Source organism: Propithecus coquereli, unplaced genomic scaffold (genome assembly GCF_000956105.1).
Source record: "Propithecus coquereli isolate 6110/MARCELLA unplaced genomic scaffold, Pcoq_1.0 Scaffold907, whole genome shotgun sequence".
In the NCBI taxonomy this organism is placed as follows: Eukaryota; Metazoa; Chordata; class Mammalia; order Primates; family Indriidae; genus Propithecus; species Propithecus coquereli.
In genome coordinates this window covers 325,568-345,470 of record NW_012155363.1, presented here as the reverse complement: position 1 = coordinate 345,470, position 19,903 = coordinate 325,568, and the positions used below count along the sequence as shown (strand labels likewise).

Sequence of the window (19,903 nt, the reverse complement as noted above, 5' to 3'; positions counted from 1 at the left end):
AGCTCGCAGGCTGACCCGGGGCCTCGAAAGGTGACCCGCGTGCCCTTCACCTCCTGGGCCTCAGTTTCCCCTGTCTAGAGTGAGTGAAGACTCGCCAGGCCCGGCCGAGTGTGCGGGTGCCCGTGGGACAGGACACCCTGGGACGCCCAACGGCTCGTCCGGCGCCCGCAGTCTAGGGACACCCTCAGCCTGGGTCTCTGGAAACGCTGAGACCTGGAAAATTCACAGAACACACGAGGAAAACTGCAAGATAGAAATGGATGTTTCATTAAATGCTTCTGTATATAATACGTCAACTTTAGTAAATGTTAGATTCAGTATTTGTAAAAATTTCATTAATCAGGAAACCACTTGTAGGCTAGTTTTCCTCGCTTTGGGAGAATTCTGTGTGGGAGGAAGTTGGCCCTCATGGCCAGAGGATTTTTAAAGTAAAGTTACAGGAGAAAAAAAAGACTTGATCTGAGATATAGATGCCCTTTACTGTTTAATTTATTGCCTCAGAGAGCCTAGGCCTGAGCATTCTTTTTTTCAGAGACAGAGTCTCACTCTGTCGCCTGGGTAGAGTGAGGTATCGTCAGCCTAGCTCACTGCAACCTCCAACTCCTGGGCTCAAGCAATCCTCCTGCCTCAGCCTCCTGAGTAGCTGGGACTAAAGGTGCACCACAATGCCTGGCTATTTTTTCTGTTTTTTTTGTAGAGATGGACGGGGTCTTGCTCTTGCTCAGGCTGGTCTCGAACTCTTGACTTCAAGTGTTCCTCCCACCAGGGCCACCCAGAGTGCTGGGATTATAGGCGTGAGCCTCCGTGTGCGTGCTCGCTAGCCCGCTGGCCTGAGCATTCTTACATCAGCCCTGCCCTCTGGCCCCCGTGGCTGGGGCTGCTCTGGACATTGTCCCCATCATTCCATGAGCAGGATTCAGGCTGCCCAGAAGGGCCGATTACAGAATCCTCAGGCCTTTGTGGATTCCAAGAGACCCTCGGCTGAGGGTTCCATCCCCACAGCCCCACCTCTGCATCCTGCCCCTTCCCCATCCTCTGATGAATGTCAGCATCTTGCAGATCCTGGCCCACCCCCACCTGTCTCCCTGGCCTCTCCGCACAGCGTTCGGGCATGGTGGCCATCCCTCTGCAGGGTGGGCTCAAATCACAGGCTCTGGAGTCATACCCCAGAGTTATCCAGTCCAGGGGGTCCTGCGTCTTAGCGACACAGGCTCAGGCAAGGACCTAGCTCCTTGTGCCTGCCTCAGTTTCCTTCAGTGTAAACATAGAGATGACAATGGTGCTGACTGCACAGGGTAGCTGTAAAGTGCTTGGCACGGTACCAGGCGCACGGGTGGCTGTGACTATGACCACACCAGTTACAGGATGGTTACTTTCTTGTTTGAAGCCCAGTGTGGAGGTGGACGCTGGAAGTTGAGCTCACAGGGCTCTAGAGAGAAGGCATGAGCCCCTGGCCCCAGGGAGGTGCTTGCTTGTGGGCGTCTGGCTGGTCCCCACTGCAGGTCAGGGGAGGGGCGTGGCATTGTAGAACGAACTCCAGAATGGGCCCCAGAGAGGTAGGATCCGGTTCTGCCATTGAGGGGCTTCTTGGCCTTGGGCCACCTCCTCTCCTGCAGAGTGGAGGGAGATGCTTGCTCTGCCAGCTTGAGAGGGGGCCAGGAAGGAGGGTGCACTTTTGAAAGCAAAAAGCTGTGTGTGTTTCCTGAAAACTTCTCTCTTTCTTGCTGGTAGATTTTGTACCAGCTGAATCCTGGGGCGCTGGGGGTGAACCTGGTGGTGGAGGAAACAGAAACCAAAGCTAAGCACGTGATAAAGCAGGTGAGAGGCCAAGCCCGCGGCGACCTGCGCGCAGGTGCTGTGACTTTCCCACACCAGCTCGTCATCCCCGTGCCGGAGCTTCCCGAGCACGCTGCACTCTCTTCCTCTCTGCCAGACTCACAGACACAAATCCGGTCTGGGTAGAAGTGAGACTCCCAGGTCTCCCACTGGCTTGTCTCTGTCACCTTGACAGGACAGCTGATTTGCTTCAACACCAACACCTGCCATTTGCTGCTGCACGCCAGCCATCAGCTCCTTCAGTCTTTCCTCAGCCCTGCAAAGCGGGAACAGTGACCTTGTTTTACAGCTCCAGATAGCCAAGGTCACCCAGTTGCCAAGAGGGTTTGAATTCAGGCCACCTCACAGGGGGGACACGGTGCTATTCAGTGCAGGGTCACCAGTTTTACCGAAAAGGAGGTGGCCCAGAGAGGGTAGGGACTGGCCCAGGGTCACACAGGGCTAATGTCATGTACTGGGCCCTGGGCCCTTCCACCACACTTCTCACCAGAGCTAGCACGGCAGGTGGGGGTGCAGGCCTGCAGGAGGATACTCCTGTGTGTCCAAGAGAGGGTGGTCCCGATGCACAGGGGATCTAGGGCAAGAGAGCTGCTGTAAGAGTCCCTGGCACACCCTCCCGTCTGTGTGTTGGCAGGGACACAGCGGGCCCAGGGGCTGGCCGTGCAGGTGGAAGAGCCTCCCTTGCCGCTGCCGCAGGCCTCCTGCTCCGGCCTCACAGGCCAGGGGGGCGGGGTGGCCGACCACCTTCCTCGCGATTAAGGAACTTTGTAAAAACCCGGCTGTTTCTTTCTAAATAAAAATTGGGAGAGGGGAGTGCGGGTAGGAGTTTGCGTACCCTTCCAGTGTTTCTTCTGAGCATTTGTAAATTTCTGTTTTCACAAGAACAGTGTTGTTGGAATTTATGGCATACTTTTTCTCACTTAATACATCGCGGACCTCGGCCCACGCCAGTCGCAGCCGCCTCCTCCCCTGGTTTGGCAGCTGTGTGGCTCCGTCTTGCGGGATGTGCTGCCAGCGCCCGGACCCGCCCCTCACGTAGGATGAGTGTTTAGCTTGCTCTCAAGTTTGCACTACGTGTAGACAACTCTGATAAATATCCTTATGGTTAATTTTTTTGACCATCTGTGAATTCCTAGGAGCGAGATTACTGGGTGAAAGATTAAGAGATTGAGGCTTTCAGAGTGTTCTGGCCAGCTTCACCCACTCGTAAGCCCCCTGGGACAGGAGGAAAGGAAGACAGGAAGATTCGCTCAGGGTGTCTGCCCTGCCCTCCACAGGACAGAGCCACCAGCATCTGGGGTTTTTAATGGATCTGGGAACAATTCACTAACTTTATATTATGGTCTGCGGTCGCTACAATTACAAAAGCACTTCATTTGTAAGTTCCCTGAGCAAAATTTCTGGGTAAGGATCTGGTATTAGATCCGGCGATGGTACATACCCAAGTCTGTGCTACTGAGTATGCTGCAGACTCAAAACCCTGCGCCACCCGAACCACACCCCTCCCTTCCCCCACCTTCACCCTCCACCCAGGAAGGGCGCAGGGAAGGAGGGGGCTGCCACACGTGCAGCGCGGGGAGAGAGTCCTCCCAATCTGGATAAGGAATGAAGTGGTGAGACTGATACTTTACCAACCAGAACAGAGCTGTTGGCTCTAGGACAAAAACATTATTTTCTTCCCGGCTCTCAAATGGTCTGAAAATGGATCCTTTACTGATTTTTTGGAGTTCATATTATGCTATCCTAAACTTATCCTGGCAACCGGAGCAAAGATGTTCTCATTGCTCCAAGTATTTTTAGACCTCTGCCTTAGGAACATCTTGAGGCCCCATCTTCTGCCATGTGGCGGGGCCATGAATGGTGGGAGCCTGGCACCCTGGTAAATAATGATGATGGTGGTGGTGGTGGTGATGGTTATGGTGATGGTGGTGGTGGTGGCAGTGGTGGTGGCAATGATGGTGGTGATGGTGGTAGTGATGGTTATGGTGGTGATGATGGTGGTGATGGTGATGATGTGATGATGGTGGTGGTGATGGTCATGGTGATGGTGGTGGTGATGATGGTGGTGATGATAGTAGTGGTGATGGTCCTGATGATCGGGGTGGTGGTGATGGTGATGATGGCGGTGGTGATGATGATGGTGGTGGTGGCAGTGGTGGTGGTCCACTACACGTTTACTAAGCTAGTGCTCTGTGTCTTTGCAGGTGGAATGCATCGATGAGCATCATGCCAATGATGCCCTGGAGGAGGTAACTGGTGGTTTGCTCTCTAGAGCAGCATGGTGCCGCACGCACAGCCTATGTTCTGTACTCTCTTGTTGCGTGACTGTGCGAAGGGAATTTTGGATGGAGGAATGGAGGGTCACAACTTGTTTTGTCCCACCTGTGAAGCCAGCAGCCCTAGGTCAGTAAGGGAGTCCATGCCCCAAACACTCACTTCTAAATACCGCTGCTGACAGTTTAGGACACACGTTCCCAGAGAGGATGAAGTTTACATGTTAGCCAGGGCTTAGGCTAATCTACCAATAACCACCTTCTAGAAGATTATTTTTTCCCCCAATTATAAAAGTATTAATTATAGTAGAAAATTTGGAAAATAGAGAATTGTTTAACAAAGAAAATGTAAATTACCCTTAATGCGACCATTTGGAACTGACCAGTGGTAACACGCAGTTCATGGCGGCAGCAGTCACAGCTGCGTGAGCTCGATTTGCTGGACAAAGGCTCTTGAGTGCTGCTTCTTTGCCTCTCAATTTCGTGAGGTCAGTGTCCCTCCTGTCTAGTGGTTAGCTGCTTGTCTTTCTGGGACAGCCAGCTCCTGAGCTTAGCGAGCAGACATTCTTCGGTCCGCGCCGTGGCTGGCACAGTGCCGGGCCCAGGCTACTTTCCGACAAATGGAAAGAACGAGCGTGGGAGGCCCACCGAGTCCGCGCCACCGTGGCTTTCCACGTCGCTGTGGCTTTCCACGCCGCCAATTCCCTTCCAGGTCCTGCTCGGCAGCCCACCCTGACGCCCACCCGTCACATGGAGCTGGCCATCTGGCTCAGGAGCTCTTGGAGCTGTTCCTGCTGCCTGCTCGGGTTTATTTTCAGCGCACTTTGAGCTGTGGGCAGGAGCGCGGCCCTCTCGGTGGCCTCCTGTCCCTTCAGCAGCACGTCGAGCCAAGCCTGGCTTTGCTCTCTCTCCCGCGTGCCTGGCACCTTACCTGCGTCAGCCCGCTGTGTCCTCGGGACATCCCTGTGAGGCAGACGCCACCGTTACCCCCATTTTCACATGAGAACACAAGGCTCGGAGAGGTTGCAGAGCCTGTCGCAGTCCCACACCCACAGCCAGCTCCCCGCACGTCTGGCTCCTAGTCACCAGGCGGCATGGCCGCCCTGTGCGGGCTCCCTGCCCTGCTGGGGGCTTTGCTGGGATGTGTGGCCGGGCAGCACCAGCTGAGAAATGGTGCTTCCCTGACCTCCGTGTCCCCTGCTCTCATCCCGCAGCTGATGCCACTGCTGAAGCTCCAGCACGCCCACATCTCTATGTATGAAGAGATGTTCATCACGTGGAACGCGGAGGTGGGTCGGGACTGCAGGCACGCGCACCGCGCACGCCCTCATGGGGCAGGGCAGCGGCTCTAAGCATGGCCAGGCCTGACCCAACACCGACTGGGGCTGGGCACCACACTGGGGGCTTTCTGTGCATCTCACGTCAGCCCCAGTGACCTCATTATAGGAGAGGTTGCTATCCCATTTTATAAAGAAGCAGCAGAGGCTAAGAGAAACAGGCTACCCGGCTAGCACGTGGCCACGCCCGAAGGCCAGGCCCCGGCCTGAGTCCAGTGCTCTGTGCATCAGCTGCCACGTCCTGCAGCCACAGGCTTCGTGAGTCTGTGCCTCTCATGGTTGAGGTTCGACTTTCATGGAAGCAGCTGGCCGTGGGCAGCGGGTCCCCACTTTCCACAGCCACCTGATACCCCTTCCTCTTACAGCCCTGCACGGTCTGTGGCCAGCCCACGGCCATCACCATGTTTGGGGGGCTGCAGGGCAGGAAGTGCTGTCCTCGTCTTCCTGATGGGGTCTGAGGCTCGGAGAGGTTAAGGAGCTCCCCAGGGCCACACAGCTAGTAGGTGGCGGAGTGGGGATTCAAACCCAGGTCTTGCAGCCCCCAAGCCCTGTGCTGCGTCCCGTAGGCTGTGTGAGTTCTCGTGTTTACAAGGAGCCACTCTAGGCAGGCCTGAGGTGGAGGGAGGGAGGTTGAGCCTGACAGGTGCGGAGGCAACGGCCGGCAGGCCTCGGGCTGCGTCAGCTTGCGTGAGTCCACGCTGCTGTGCCCGCCGGGCCGACGGCCCAGGGTCTGGGCGGGAGTGAAGGGCCCCCCCACCACGTACCTTCCTTCCCCTCAGCTGGGCCCTGTGGAAAGCCTTGGGGGGGCCCTCACTTCACCCACCCCAGATATTTTCTGAGCACGTCCAGTGTTCTCAAGAAGGGTGCAGAAAGGCCTAGAGGACATCTCGCCAGGGGAGGGAGCACGGAGCTGGGGCCCCTGACGTGCCGTACTGGGATCCCAGTCAGGCAGGCTCCTGGAGCACGAGCCGTCACCCCAGGGAAGGGGCGGGTGGTGGTTCCAGGCAGAGGGGTCCACTTGTGCAGGCTCCAGGGGCACGTGCAGCTTTGGGCAAAGTCCAAGCAGCTCGGTGTGGGCAGAGCTTGGCGGGGCTGGGAATGGGCGAGGAGGGGCGCGTAAGCCCACTGTGGGTGCTGGCCTGGTGCGGGGAGGCCCTAGAGTGGCGACCCCACAGAAGCCCTGGGGCTGGGCCTGCGTCTGGCAGCTGGCTCAGGAGCTCCGTCCCGGCAGACCTCCTCTCTGTTCCTCTGCCTGGTGATGGAGTTCCACCGAGTCAGCTTCCAGGACGTCATTGAGAGTAAGAGGAAGGCGAAGGAAGTCATTGAGCCTGAGGTAAGGCACCCCTCGGGACGCCAGGCCTTGGGACTACAGGGCCCCGTGGCCCGCAGCTCCTGCAGCAGGGCGAGGGCAGGATGGGTAGGTGCCGCTGGGGTCTGGGGTCTTGTTCTTTTCTCACGCGCACGTCTACAGGTGTCGCGTACTGTGACGTGCGCAAAACCTAAGTGCGCAGCGGGATGAGCTTAGCGCACACAGCCCCGCAGGTCAAAGGAGAAGGCGCTCCCAAAGCCCGGGAGGCTCCCAGTTGGAAACCACGATCCAACCGGCTTCTGCCTGCAGAGCGGCGCACGTGGCTGGACTCACACGGTCCCGTCACTCACGTCTGCTTTCCTTGGTTCGGCCTGGCGCTTCGCGCTCATTGAATCGCTGTTTTCACAGCAGGCTGCTCATCTGCTCGCGCTGCGGAGCACGTGGGTGGTTCCCAGTGTGGGGCTGTTGCGAACGAGGCCTGTGAAGGTTGTTGGGTAAATACCTGGGAGTGCGGCGTGGGGTTGCAGAGTGGCATACGCGAAGCGTCGGTAGCTGCTCCATACAGATCTCCAGCGTGGCTGGGTCGAGCCAGCGTTTGCTCTCCCCACAAGCTGTGCGGGCTCCGTATCCTGACACAGCGTCATGGCGTCAGTCTTTTTTGTTTTAGAGGCAGGGTCTCGCTCTGTCACCTGGGCTGGAGTGCACTGGCACCGTCACAGCTCACTGCAGCCTCGAACTCCTCGGCTCCCACGACCCCCCCCCCCCCCCCCCCTCAGCCTCCCAGAGTGCCAGGGCCACCGCGCCCATCTACGTCGGTCTTGCTAACGTCAGCCGGCAGCGATCGTTTGTTACAGTTTTCATTTACATTCCTGGCGAGCAGTCGCGTGAGCACATCCTGGCCCTTGGATGTCTTCCGTGGCGCCTGTTCAAGTGCTCTGCCCGTGCTGACGGCGGGCTGCCCGGAGAAGCTGCTGCAGTGCGGACTCGGGCCCAGGCGCCTCCTCCCAGGCTGCGCTTCGCCAGGTCACTTGCGCAGTGATGCCTTTTGGCGGACGGAAAGCGTCATGGTCACAAAGCCGTTCACGATGCTGCTGTGTTGCTGCCTTCAGAGTCCTGCTCTGAGAAGCCTTTCCTGCCCTGCGGTCATCAAGACGCCCTCCTCCGTGTTCTTCTGGAAGCCTGATGGTTTTTGCTTCACGTTTATGGCTGTGATCCGCCCCACACGGGCTCTGCCTGCCTTTGCTTGGGGAAGGCTGTTGGGTGGGCCTTGGGCACCACCACCCCCGAGGCACGCAGCTCCTCTCTCCACCCGGGCCTCAGAGGCAGGCCTGGAGCGGGCGCCACGCTCTGCTGGTGGTGAAACCCCCGGGACCCGTGAGCGGAGCAGAGCCGTAGCCACTGGCGGGAGGGGCAAGCCCAGCGTCCTGCCCGTTGGCCCCTCTCCGACACCTAGGGTGGCTCTGAATCCAGGGGTGCTGGGAACGCAGTTTGAAAATCACTGCCCTGGACATGAGATGGATCTGGTGTCTGACACAGAATGCTTCCAGAATGTTCTCTCTGAGGGCTCTTTTCATTTTCTTGACATAAAGGAGCAGGCCCCAAGCAAGCACTGAAGGCTTCAACATCCGTTACCTGCAGGCACGGCTGCCAGCAGGTGCTGGGCAGCATGGGCCACAACCCACGAGCCTGGCCACTGCGGGGGTGGCCCAGGGCTGGAGCCCCTCCAGCAGGGAGACGGGAGTGCGGGGTCCGGAAGCGCGGCCTCCAGCGGATGTGGTCCTACTGTCTTGAGAGCCGCATGTACTCTGGCCTGCCCGCCAGCCCCAAGCCCTTCGCCAGCATCAGGCCTGGCTCAGGACACAGGGACAGAACATGCCATTGTCCTGCTGCCACTTTGAGTGGTCTTTTGCCAAAAGCGGCCGCAGGCAGCCCCGCCCATCCTGGCATCTCCTGCTTCTTCCCCAGTGGCTGCAGGACGTGCTGGGCCAGGTGCTGGACGCGCTAGAATACCTGCACCAGCTGGACATCGTCCACAGGTGACCGGGCCCCCGTCTCCAGGGACTGGTCTGCTGCCTCAGGAGAAAGGCACTGCATCCTCGTGGGGCTGGCGCCCCTGTGCGGGATCTGGGGAGAGGTGTGCCGGCCAGCCAAGCCTGGATGGGACGGCACCCTTCCCGAACCCCTCCCGGGCTTAGAGAGAAGGACACCTCCTTGCAGTAGCCTCTGGTGACTCGTGCATGCACGGCCGCATGACGTGTGCGCTAGCTGGCGTGGCCACTCCAAAGTGCGAGGGGAGGAATGAGGCGACACCCCTGCAAGGCAGAGAGATGGGGCCGCCTGCCCTGGGGCCGTGTGGGCTGCAGCGTGCCCTGTCCCCGCCTTTGGCACCAGCAGTACAGCTCGGGCTCTGGAATCCATGGTCTGAAGGGGTGGGAGCTGGCTCCAATCACGAACACCAGTATCTTGTTTCTTTTTTCTTTTATTTTTTTTTGGAGACAGAATCTTACTCTGTCGCCGTGGCTAGAGTGTAGTGGCACCATCATAGCTCACTGCACCTCAACTCCTGGGCACAAGTTATCCTCCTGCCTCAGCCTCCCAAGTAGCTGGGACTACAGGGATGTGCCACCATGCCTAGCTTATTTTTCTATTTTTTTTGTAGAGATGGGGTTTCGCTCTTGCTGAGGCTGCTCTTGAACTCCTGGCCTCAAGTGATCCTCCTGCCTTAGCCTCCCAGAGTGCTAGGATTACAGGCTTGAGCCACGGCACTCAGCCACCAATATCTTATTTGAGGAAGAGAAAAACCAGGCAGACTACATGTAACCAAGGGAATGCTCACAATTCAGCGTTAATGTCACACAACGGCTGAAAAGCAACCCTTAGACAAACGGGTAGCTCAGATCTGTAAGGAGACGAACACGGTGTTAACAGAGGGACCACGGAGTGTCGTGTGTGTTCCTACATATTGTTGGGTTTTCCCCCCGTGTAATAACTAAGTATATTTTCTGATTATAGGAAACAATTATTGGAAGAGCAGGCAGAGCAGGGGCATTTTCTCGAGGAGGGAGGAGGGTGTGGGCTGCCGCTGCAGAAGTGGTCGGGGCGGGGGGCAGGAAGTCGGGCTCCCAGGCGCATGCCCGCCCGGTCCACCCAGGCAGCCCTGTGGCACCCAGAGCAGAGCCCCCTTCTTGGTTTCAGGAACCTCAAACCCTCCAACATTGTCCTCATCAGCAGCAACCACTGCAGACTGCAGGACCTGAGCCCCAGCAAGCTGATGACCCACGAGGCCAAGTGGAACATACGTGCGGAGGAAGGTGGCCGGGGCCCACCAGGGTTCGGGTTTGGAAACCAGGGCAGGGCAACTGGAACTTTGCCTCACAGTCCTGACCTTTAAAGGGGTCAAGGTGTTTAGAGAGAGTGAATTTTAACCTTGGCACACGCCCTTTCGAACTCCTTCTGCACCCAGCAGGGGCACACAGACACTCGGGCACACACAGGGCCAGCTCGGTGGGCCCCGCCGAGACGGACAGCCTCGCTGGCTCAAGATCGAGGCAGAGGTCTAGCGGGCCGGGGTCCTCTTCCTCCCCTGCGGTTACTGTGTCTCCACCTCTCCCAGGAAGGGGGACTGAAGGGCACGTGTTTCAAGCTGCTTGCAAGGGGGCACCTGAGGGGGCACAGTGCTGGGGCCAGTGGCTCGGTCAAGCCCCTGCCCGCAGGGTGCTCAGGACTCAGTGGGCCCCCACCTTGCTCCTGCCAACAGATCCCCTCCATAAATCCTGGATGGCCCCCGAAGCCCTCCACTTCTGCTTCAGCCAGAAATCCGACATCTGGTCGCTGGGCTGCATCCTGCTGGACATGACCACCTGCTCCTTCCTGGACGTGAGGGCCCCCGCCCCCTGCTCTCTGCCTCCAGCCAGGCTGCCCCAGCCCTGGCGCTCGGACCACTAGCGGCAGCCGCAGCCGTGGGAACGCTCAGACTGTCGTGTGCCGGCCTCGCAGTAGCCTCCAGGCAGGAGGGGAAGGGAAGGCCCCCGCGGCCACCCTGGCTTCAGGGAGGCTGGGATCCTCCCTTCTGCACACACAAGAGAAAGTGGGGAGAAGTCAGGGAGCCAGGCCCCGTGCCTGCCATGCCCAAGAGCAAGGAAGCTCCCCTGCCCCCCAGCTCCACGTCCAGGCACCAAGGTCCCTGGAGGGTACAGGTGTCCGGCTGGGCCCCACCATCCCCACCCTCCACTGCTGAGCCCTTTGCCACACTCCCTTCCCCTGGGAGCCTCCCGGGGAAGGAGGGCCTCCCTGCTGCAGGGCTGTGTGATGCCCCGGGAGTGCCTGGCTGCAGCCCCTGCCCGGCAGCACGCGACCTTGGGCACCCTTACCTTCCGTTAGGTGGGCATGCTGACCCTCCCACAGCTGGGTCCACGGCAGGGACCTTCTTGGCAGGATTGCGTAGGAGAGTTGTGAGACAGCCCACGCCGGCTTCTCTGAAACTCCGTTTCTTGTTTCTTGTAAGAGACAGGAGTCTTGCTCTGTCACCCAGGCTGGAGTGCAGTGGCAGGATCGTAGCTCACTGCAGCCTCCTACTCCCGGGCTCAAGTGATCCCCTGCCTCAGCCTCCCAGAGTGCTGGGACGGCAGGCGCGCGCCACGGTGCCCAGCCCTGTTTCTTCTTTGTGGAGGAGCTGTGGGCTCAGGGAGTCTCAGCGTTCCTGAAGGTGGCGGCTGGCGGCTGGCGTCTGGTCCCCTCCCCACTCTGCCTCGTTCCCAGCACGCCCTCTGCTCCTGGCCACGGCCCAGTTCCCCTGTAGTTGAGGAAATGCGCAAAGCGGTGTCCTCTCTCCTCGCAGGACACAGAAGCCATGCACCTGCGCAGGTCCCTCCGCCAGAGCCCAGGCGGCCTGAAGGGCGTCCTGCAGACAATGGAGGAGAAGCAGATTCCAGACGCCAAAACCTTCGTGTTTCTTTTGCCCCTGATGCTCCAGATCAGCCCCTCGGATCGAGTCACCATCCGGTGAGCTCAGAGCCGGGGCTTTGTGTCACCCGCCAACTTACCTTTCACCATTTTCCACCTCAATGCAAACACGGCTCTGTGGCTTGGTGACACCGCCGAGAACTCCATCACAGACACCCTGATTGTCCCGTGCAACGGGGCTTCTCCTCGTGCGGGCCACCCCAGACCCCGTGCAGTGAGTCACCACGAGCGAGCATACCTCTCCCAACGCTGGAGCCGCGCTGACCCCCATCAGGCGCGGGAGGCACAGCCCTGAGGGTCCACCACACTTTTAGGGGTCCAGGAAAAAGTTTTAATTCTAACTTAATTTTAAACTCAGAAGAAAAAATGAATATGTAACAACGAATCCAGCCTGGGTTATATATATACATTTTTTCGAGACAGTCTCGCTCTGTCACCCTGGCTAGAGTGCCGTGGCGTCAGCCTAGCTCACAGCAACCTCAAACTCCTGGGCTCAAGCGATCCTTCTGCCTCAGCCTCCCAAGTAGCTGGGGCTACAGGCACCACCACGGCTGGCTCATTTTTTCTATTTTTAGTATAAATGGGGTCTCACTCTTGCTCAGGCTGGTCTCAGACTCCTGAGCTCAAGCGATCCTCCTGCCTCGGCCTCCTCAAGTGCTGGGATCACAGGCGGGAGCCACTGCACCCAGCCTGGGTTATATTTACCTTTATACCGACAGTCGTAAAGTCTGAATTTTCATGTTTTCATGGAGGAAGGGGCCACAAAGGCGAGTGCCAGGGCTCAGGATCATCCCCCCTGGGCTCCAGGAGAGAGCCCTGTGTCTCTGTGGAGTAAGTCCCCAGAGTGGAACTGCTGGGCGCTTGCCGGACACACCTGGGACACTGTGGGAGATCCCGCCAAGTGTATTTCAGAACAGGAGGGTCGGTGCCTGGCGCCTGCACCAACTGGCAGCCCTGGGCCTGAGGCAGAGGGAGAGCCACAGGGGACGTGGCGGGAAGGGCTGCCCGGTTCACCCGGCCCCCTCTGCTCCTCTGCCAGGGACGCGATACACGTCACCTTCGTGAGCAACGCATTCAAGTCCTCGTGCGCCGCTCTGAGCCTGCACCAGCAGATACTGCCTGAATGCATCACGGACATGCTGTTAGGAGGCAATATCGCCAGCATCTTAGGTGACGCTAGGGACACAAATGGAGAGGGGCCATGGAGCTGCCGTGGCCTTGGCAGCCTGTTGTTTAGTTCTGGGGAGTTAGTGCCTCCCCTACAACCCACTCACACTGGACTTGCTTCTCACGCGTGGCCGGTGGGTGGGAAGCCTCCAGGCTCTCCCCTCCGTCTGTCCCCAAGCACTGCTTTGCTTGAGGAACTTCCCTACTCAAGAACTCTCCATAGCTCCCAGTTACCTATAACACAAAGCTCATCTCCATAGCCCAGCCCCCACCTATTTCCCCTCTGTTCCTGCTACACGAATCCTCTGTAGCTACGACGGCCTACTCAGCACCCACCCCCAGAACCCCCTCCCCTTTTGCTTCCACCCTCTGGCACGCAGTGGTCTTGGGCACGCTTCCAGTGTGTGTCTGTGCCCAGAATGAGCGGCAGTTTGCACCAAGTTTCAAGGGTTCCCGGACAGAGACCCAGGTTTGATTATGGACAAGTCCTGGGGCCCTAGTGGCCTCATCTGTAAAGTGGGGATGATAATAGCGCCCGCCCCGTGGCATGATCACGTGGGTCCAGGGAGGTGACACATGTCCAGCAGCTAGGCCCGGTGGTGCCCAGGGCCCCGGCCCTCAGAAGGACCCTCCTCTCACTTTGCTGCCCCCACAGAGGTCATGCAGAACTTCTCCAGCCAACCCGAGGTGCAGCTCCGGGCCATGAAGAGGCTCCTGACGATGCGCGAGGACGAGCTAGGTAGAAGCCGCCACCCCCAGCCTCCAGGCCCGCCCCACTCCAGCCGCCCTGGCTGGTGGTGTCACACACCTTGGAGGCGTGTTTCCATTCCCAGAAGGGCCCCATGTCTTTGCCGTGTGCTCGGGTAGTGGCAGCCTGGAGTTGCACCTGCGTCACCGCTCTCCCCGAGCAGAGAAGGGTGAGGCCACAGGGTGGCTTCCCTCACGTGATCTTATGGACCCACAGGAAGCCGTCCCCTCTACGCCACATCCTGCCGATGGGATTTGAGTTCTGACTTTCCACTATTATTGATGAAACTATGTGTACACATTTGTGCACTTGTTTCTGTAGGACAAATTCCTGCACACGAATACTTTGTTTTCAGAGACCGCAGACTGCTCTCCATTGCACCCCACCTATCAAGAATGCACGAGAACACCTTTCCCCAGCACTGTCCACTGAGTAGTAGTAATCTTTTTAATGATTTTTAAAATGTTTTTTCCCAAAACATGCTTTATAAGATCTCTCCACTCAACCTGTCTCACTGCCTGCGTATTACATTCCCACGCTCACCCATCCCGCCGCCTGCCTGGCCCCTGAACACGCACTGAAACCCGTGGGGCCTGTCCCAGTGGCAGGGGCATCTAGGGAGGAGACAAGAGCCTCACACAGGCCTCCTGCCTTTCCTCCACCCCCGACCCCTGTAGCTAAGCTGTGGCCAGGACCGAGTCCACGGCAAGGGAGATCCTGCCTTCCTGGGGACACTAAAGGAGGCTGTTGGGCCGGCCCTTTGTCACTCTCACTGAGCCCCGTGAAGGGGTTGCCGTCTGCACTGCTCCAACGACGAAACACTGGTGGGGGTGATGAGGCAGTGAGCACTGCCTCGCACCGTCCCCTGCACACGGCACGGTCCCTGACACAGAGCTGGATGGAGCCCAGCCATGCCTGTTGCTGGGCAGCAGAGCCGAGGGCTCTGGAGTGGACAGGCTGGTCCCTGTCGCTGCTCCAAAGCAGGTGCTAGCACCTCGCCGTCCTGTTCTGTCCAGTGAGGCAGTAACAGGAAGGCCACCTCCAGATGCCTGCAGTAGACCCCACGAGCGCCTCTCTGCCCTTCCATTCACCCACGAGGGGCTGTGACGCCCCGTCCATGCCGCCCTGCCCTGCCAGGTCTGCCGTGGCCCGTGGAGCTGCTGGAGATGGTGACCGCCGCCATGCGGCAGCACGAGAGGATCGCCGACGTGCAGCTGTGCGCCTGCTCCCTGCTGCTGCGCCTCCTGGGCCAAGGTGGGCGCTGGGCCGGGCGGGGAGCCCTCCTGGTGCCCCCGCATTCCTCCACTGGCGTCTGGCCCTCTGACAGCCCATGCCCTGCTGTGCCTACCCGGCCCCCTCCCAGGAGCCTGGAGACTCGGGCACACTCAGGGCCTGCCTATGGCCTGCCCAAGCGCCCCTCATTCCCACATTTCCCAGCCACGAAACGAGGAGATGGACACAATGGGGTCCTCTGGTGTGACCCTCAAGGAGGGTGGGTTGTGTCCCCAGGAGAGGGCTTGTGGCCCAGGTGGGAGCAGAGTCTTTGGGTTGTTAAAAAAAAAAAGGGCTGAGCTACCTTTAAGCCAAAAGTATTGTTACCTTCCTAGTTTCACGGTGACGTCTTGATTTCACGCCCCCAGACCCGGCAGCCCCGCCCCTTCACTCCCTCAGACCTGCTCTGGGCCAGGAGAGGCAGACCTCGGTTTCCTAAGTGCTGTCCCCAGCAGGGGGGAGGGGACCTGTGTGCCTTGCCTGCCCACCCCAGCGCCCCAGTGGCGCAGGTTAAGGGCCAACTTCTCCTCTGGCCCAAGCAGCGCTAACGCGCGACCCAAAAGCTGAGGCTCCATGCGACAGCTCAGTCTTCTCCACCCTGCTGAGCACCCTGCGGAGCCACCCCGAGGTGAAGCAGCTCACTGTCCTGGTCTACAGCCTGCTGTCCATCATCGTGAGCCAGGGTACGTCTGCTGGCCACCCCCCAGCCTCCCGGAACTCAGGATGGGGTGGGGGAAGGGCTGGTGTGGGTACACGTTGGTTGGACAGGGTGGTGTCGGGCCTACTCCTGAGCCACCTCCAGTCTGTCTGCTCCAAAGGCAGCTGGCTTCCTTTTCCATCTTGGTGACAAGCTTTGCTTCTAGTCACTGTTCCCCTCTACAGATGTGCACAGGCACCAGCTACGCACGGCACGGCCCCGGCCTCACACTGGCGTCTACCGCACACACGCTTTCTGCCCCTTCTGGGAGGCTGGGCGCCGGTGCCCTGCGTGTCTCCGTTCCCTAGAACATGCTGGGCTTTTGCCGCCACACCACAGGAGGCCTGAGGACTGTGGGGACAAGGGTCATTCTGAGGGCTCAGGGGACCAGGCCATGGGCTCTATGCACCTTGACCGCTAGGCGGGTGGGCACTGTTCTCCCCACAGGAAGACGGGTCCCGTGGTGGGCAGGGCCCCCATCCTCTCTCCACCACACGGACTGGATAACTGATCATACATCACTGGTCTCACTTTTGGGAGTGAAGGGAGGTGCCAGGAATAGGCACAAGGTAGAATCATTGGGCAAATGGGATATCAGGTCATTCTACAGGGACAGGACCCAACCATGGCCCCGTCCTGGAAGGCACAGGCCTGCTCCTTGTGGCCTGGGGGGTACGGCCAGGCCCCCTGGAGGGGCGCCACAGAGGCCGGACCCAGCCTAGTAATGGCGGCCCAGGAGATGGACAGACTCCTCCAGGCCCATGTCTTTCTTGTTCCTGGGTCCCATGAGTACACGAGACCTAGCCCAGAGCAGGTGCCCAGGAATGCAGGTCAAACGGGACTGCAGTGCCCAAGGACAACAAAGGGAGGAGGAACTCTGGGAAGGCTTCCTGGAGGAAGGGGACCCTCTGTCTGTGGTCCTCATTCCCAGGCCCACTGACAGCATCGGTCTCGGAGGAGCTGCAGAAGGCCGGGCTGTTCGAGCACATCCTGGAGCACCTGGACAGGTCTCCTGAGAACAGGGACATCTGCGTCAGTGGCCTGAGCCTGCTCTGGTGCCTCCTGGTGGATGGTGAGGGGCCCTCGGCCCACTGTCCCACTGGGGGCTGGCACGGCTCCCTCAGCTGCTCCCTAACTGCCTCTGACAGCCTTCAAGGGCCTCCACACCCTGTCCCGTGAACACAGGACAGCCACGGCCCACAGAGGCTCTTCTGAGAACTGAAGGAGAGGAAAGCAAAGTGGGGAGGGAAGGACGGGGGGCGGGGTGGGGGGAAGGCCATGGCTGACGGACGCAGGACTTCAGGACTTCTTATCCAGCGGGCAGCCCCTTCACAGATCTGGCACCTCCTGCCCAGGGAAACGTCCTGGATTTCCTGGGCAGTCCTGGCTCCAGAGGTCAGACTTAGTGTGGGATGCCCTGTTCTGATTTTTGATTCACAATCGGGCCCCCTGGCCTGTGGGTCCTCTCCCCTCTAGACCCCGTTGTGGCATTCCAGTGCCCAAGGAAGAGTGGGCTCCCAGCCACGGAGAGCCTGCCCAGGAAACCCAAGACAGCCCTGCCAACACCCAGAGCACAGGTCCCCCAAGGCTCTCCTTGGGGGTGATCCCTTCCTTCCAGACTTGGTGGCCTCAAGCCTCCTGACCTTCCTTCTCTGAGGACATCTGACATGTCACATGTCTGCTGTTGCCCTTGGCCAGAAGGAGGCAGCAGGTGGGGGGCACGTATATAGCAGTCTCTCCTGGTATCCACTCAAGCCTAGGTATCCACTCAACACCCTTGTCCTGGTTCCAGCTGTCATTGTGGACAAGGCCCCCTTGGAGAAGGCCCCGGCCCTCCTCATCCAGGTGCTGGACGCCTACCCCGCGGACGCAGAGATGGCCGAGGCCGGCTGTGCAGTGCTCTGGCTGCTGTCCTTGCTGGGTGCGCACCCTGGGCCGCAGGAGCTGGGAGGGGTGGGTCTCGGACTCACAGGCAACGAGGCCCGCCTGGCCCCTCTGCAGGCTGCGTAAAGGAGAGCCAGTTTGAACAGGCGGCAGCAGTGTTCCTGCAAAGCATCCAACTGTGCCAGGACAGAGTCCTGCTGGTGAACAACGCCTACCGGGGACTGGCCAGCCTTGCGAAGGTGTCAGGTGAGCCTGGGGTGGGATGGGGCTGCCACCTGGACGTGGGGGCAAAAATCAGCCCCCGTCAGTAGTGTCTGTCAGCTGCCACAAACCGAAAAACAGAAGAAAAAACCAGAAAGGAAATTAAAAATGATCTAGTCCTATCATCCAGAAATAGCCATTGAGACTTCCACACGCACATTTGATAAACTTTTTGTTGTTGCTTCATGCTACCATGCGGCCATCTTTCTCTGCCTATAAACACACATTATGCCTGTACAGGTTTCCCAACATATACATACGTCCTAACTTAGTAAAGCAGCTCCAGAGACAGGTCTGTCTCCAAGGCCCCACAACACAAACCCTGCCCGTCACTAAGCCTGACATGCCGGGCCCCATGACAAGCACCAGCATGATCGATAATCCTTTACAGAGAACACTTGACTTAGGGACTGGCCAAGGTCCCCACCCCTGGGGACTGACTCCCACCCAGCAAAGGGCTTAACCTTTGCTCTACGCAGCCCTGCTCAGGTCCTGTCCCCTCCCATCCCACCCCCGGCACACCTGTGCTCAGCAGCCTATGGCGAGCCCTCTGAGGTCCCATCCCAACTCTGCTCCGGCTGGGCAGCCAGCCCAGAAGGGAGAGCAAAGCAGCCAGGCCTCTGCCGCTCCGTGTGGGATGGGCCTGGCAAGCGGAAGAGTCACCTTCCTTCCCAGGGAGGTGGCTCTCCCTTTCAGAGAACACCAGGGTAGGAACCCGCTCTCACCTGCCCCCCAGAGCTGGCGGCTTTCCAGGTGGTGGTGCAGGAGGGAGGCACCAGTGGCCTTTGCCTCATCAAGGAGACCTACCAGCTCTACAAGGACGACCCCGACGTGGTGGAGAACATTTGCATGCTGCTTGCCCACCTCGTTGCCTACAGTGAGACCCCCTTCCCGCGCCCCCGCCCCTGCAAGCCAGTGGTCAGAGGAGCCTTGCTCTCAGCTCTGACCAACAGGGAAAAGGGAAGGAGCTCCACGGCGCTCTGCAGCCCTCTGAACCTCCCATTCATTCAGCATCTTTTGGGCGCCCACTATGCACCAGGCGCCGTCCTGGCCAAGGGTGATGCACAGGGCCCAAGAACCTCAGGCCAAGCCTGGTCCTGCTGGCCGGCTGCTGGGGCTCCCAGCGGGCACAGGAGGGGCCCTGGCCTCAGGACCTCTCTCCACCACAGAGGAGATCCTGCCTGAGCTGGTGTCCCACGGCATCCACACCCTGGCCCGGGAGATCAAGGAGCGCTTCACCTCCAGCCTGGTGAGTGACGCTGGGCCTCCTGCCAACCATGCCCCCACCAGCTTCAAGCTCCCAACCTGGGGGCGCCGAGTCCAGGGCTTGGAATAAGAATTTATGCAGAGGCCGGGGCGCCGTGGCTCACGCCTGTGATCCTAGCACTCTGGGAGGCCGAGGCGGGTGGATCGTTTGAGCTCAGGAGTTCGAGACCAGCCTGAGCAACAGTGAGACCCCGTCTCTACTAAACAAAAATACAAAGAAATTAGCTAGACAACTAAAAATATATATATATATTAAAAAAAAAAAAAATTAGCCGGGTATGGTGGCGCATGCCCGTAGTCCCAGCTATTCGGGAGGCTGAGGCAGGAGGATGGCTTGAGCCCAGGAGTTTGAGGTTGCTGTGAGCTAGGCTGACGCCCCAGCACTCTAACCCAGGCAACAAAGCGAGACTCTGTCTCAGAAAAAAGAAAAAGAATTTATGCAGAACTGACCTCGATCTCCACGTGTAGTTTTAATGACCATTTTCCCACCTCTGCGACTAGGCCACAATCAATCCTAAAGAGGAGGGGTAGTCAGACCTTTCCAAAGAAAGTTCCCTGTCCATCATCAGTGGATTAAGTCACACTAATAAGGGCTCCGGACCCGAAACTGCGTGTGACAGCTGGCCTGCTCGCTTCCTCCTCCAGGAGCTGGTTTCTTACGTGGAGCAAGTGCTTCTGCGGCTGGAGGCGGCACCAGCCACACTTCCCTGTCCCCCGGAAGCGAAGTCGGGGGGCACTGGTGCCAGGGAGGAGGCGGGCACCCCGGAGGCCGCCCTCCCCGACGAGTGGCCTCTCTCCCTGCCCTGAAGTGCCCGCCCTTCCTTTCCCTGCACAGCCGGAGCCGCCCAGTGGTGGAGGCGACGTTTTCCTGGGGGTTGGTGGGGGGTGGGG

At 59.2% G+C, this 19,903-nt stretch overlaps 1 protein-coding gene across 1 annotated transcript in view; it reads left to right on the top strand.

Moving 5' to 3' along the window:
* STKLD1 (serine/threonine kinase-like domain containing 1) overlaps positions 1–19,082 on the top strand; it is a 25,458-nt gene extending 6,376 nt beyond the window's left edge. The window contains exons 2-18 of the mRNA XM_012664691.1: positions 1,732–1,818; positions 4,041–4,085; positions 5,324–5,398; positions 6,678–6,779; positions 8,721–8,791; positions 9,951–10,066; positions 10,513–10,631; positions 11,593–11,756; positions 12,757–12,887; positions 13,540–13,623; positions 14,770–14,886; positions 15,447–15,587; positions 16,545–16,673; positions 17,394–17,522; positions 17,603–17,731; positions 18,483–18,623; positions 18,916–19,082. Coding sequence (XP_012520145.1) covers positions 1,732–1,818; positions 4,041–4,085; positions 5,324–5,398; positions 6,678–6,779; positions 8,721–8,791; positions 9,951–10,066; positions 10,513–10,631; positions 11,593–11,756; positions 12,757–12,887; positions 13,540–13,623; positions 14,770–14,886; positions 15,447–15,587; positions 16,545–16,673; positions 17,394–17,522; positions 17,603–17,731; positions 18,483–18,623; positions 18,916–19,082 — 1,947 coding nt within the window. The remainder of the gene's footprint in view (positions 1–1,731; positions 1,819–4,040; positions 4,086–5,323; positions 5,399–6,677; positions 6,780–8,720; positions 8,792–9,950; positions 10,067–10,512; positions 10,632–11,592; positions 11,757–12,756; positions 12,888–13,539; positions 13,624–14,769; positions 14,887–15,446; positions 15,588–16,544; positions 16,674–17,393; positions 17,523–17,602; positions 17,732–18,482; positions 18,624–18,915) is intronic.
* Positions 19,083–19,903: the final 821 nt, after the last annotated feature.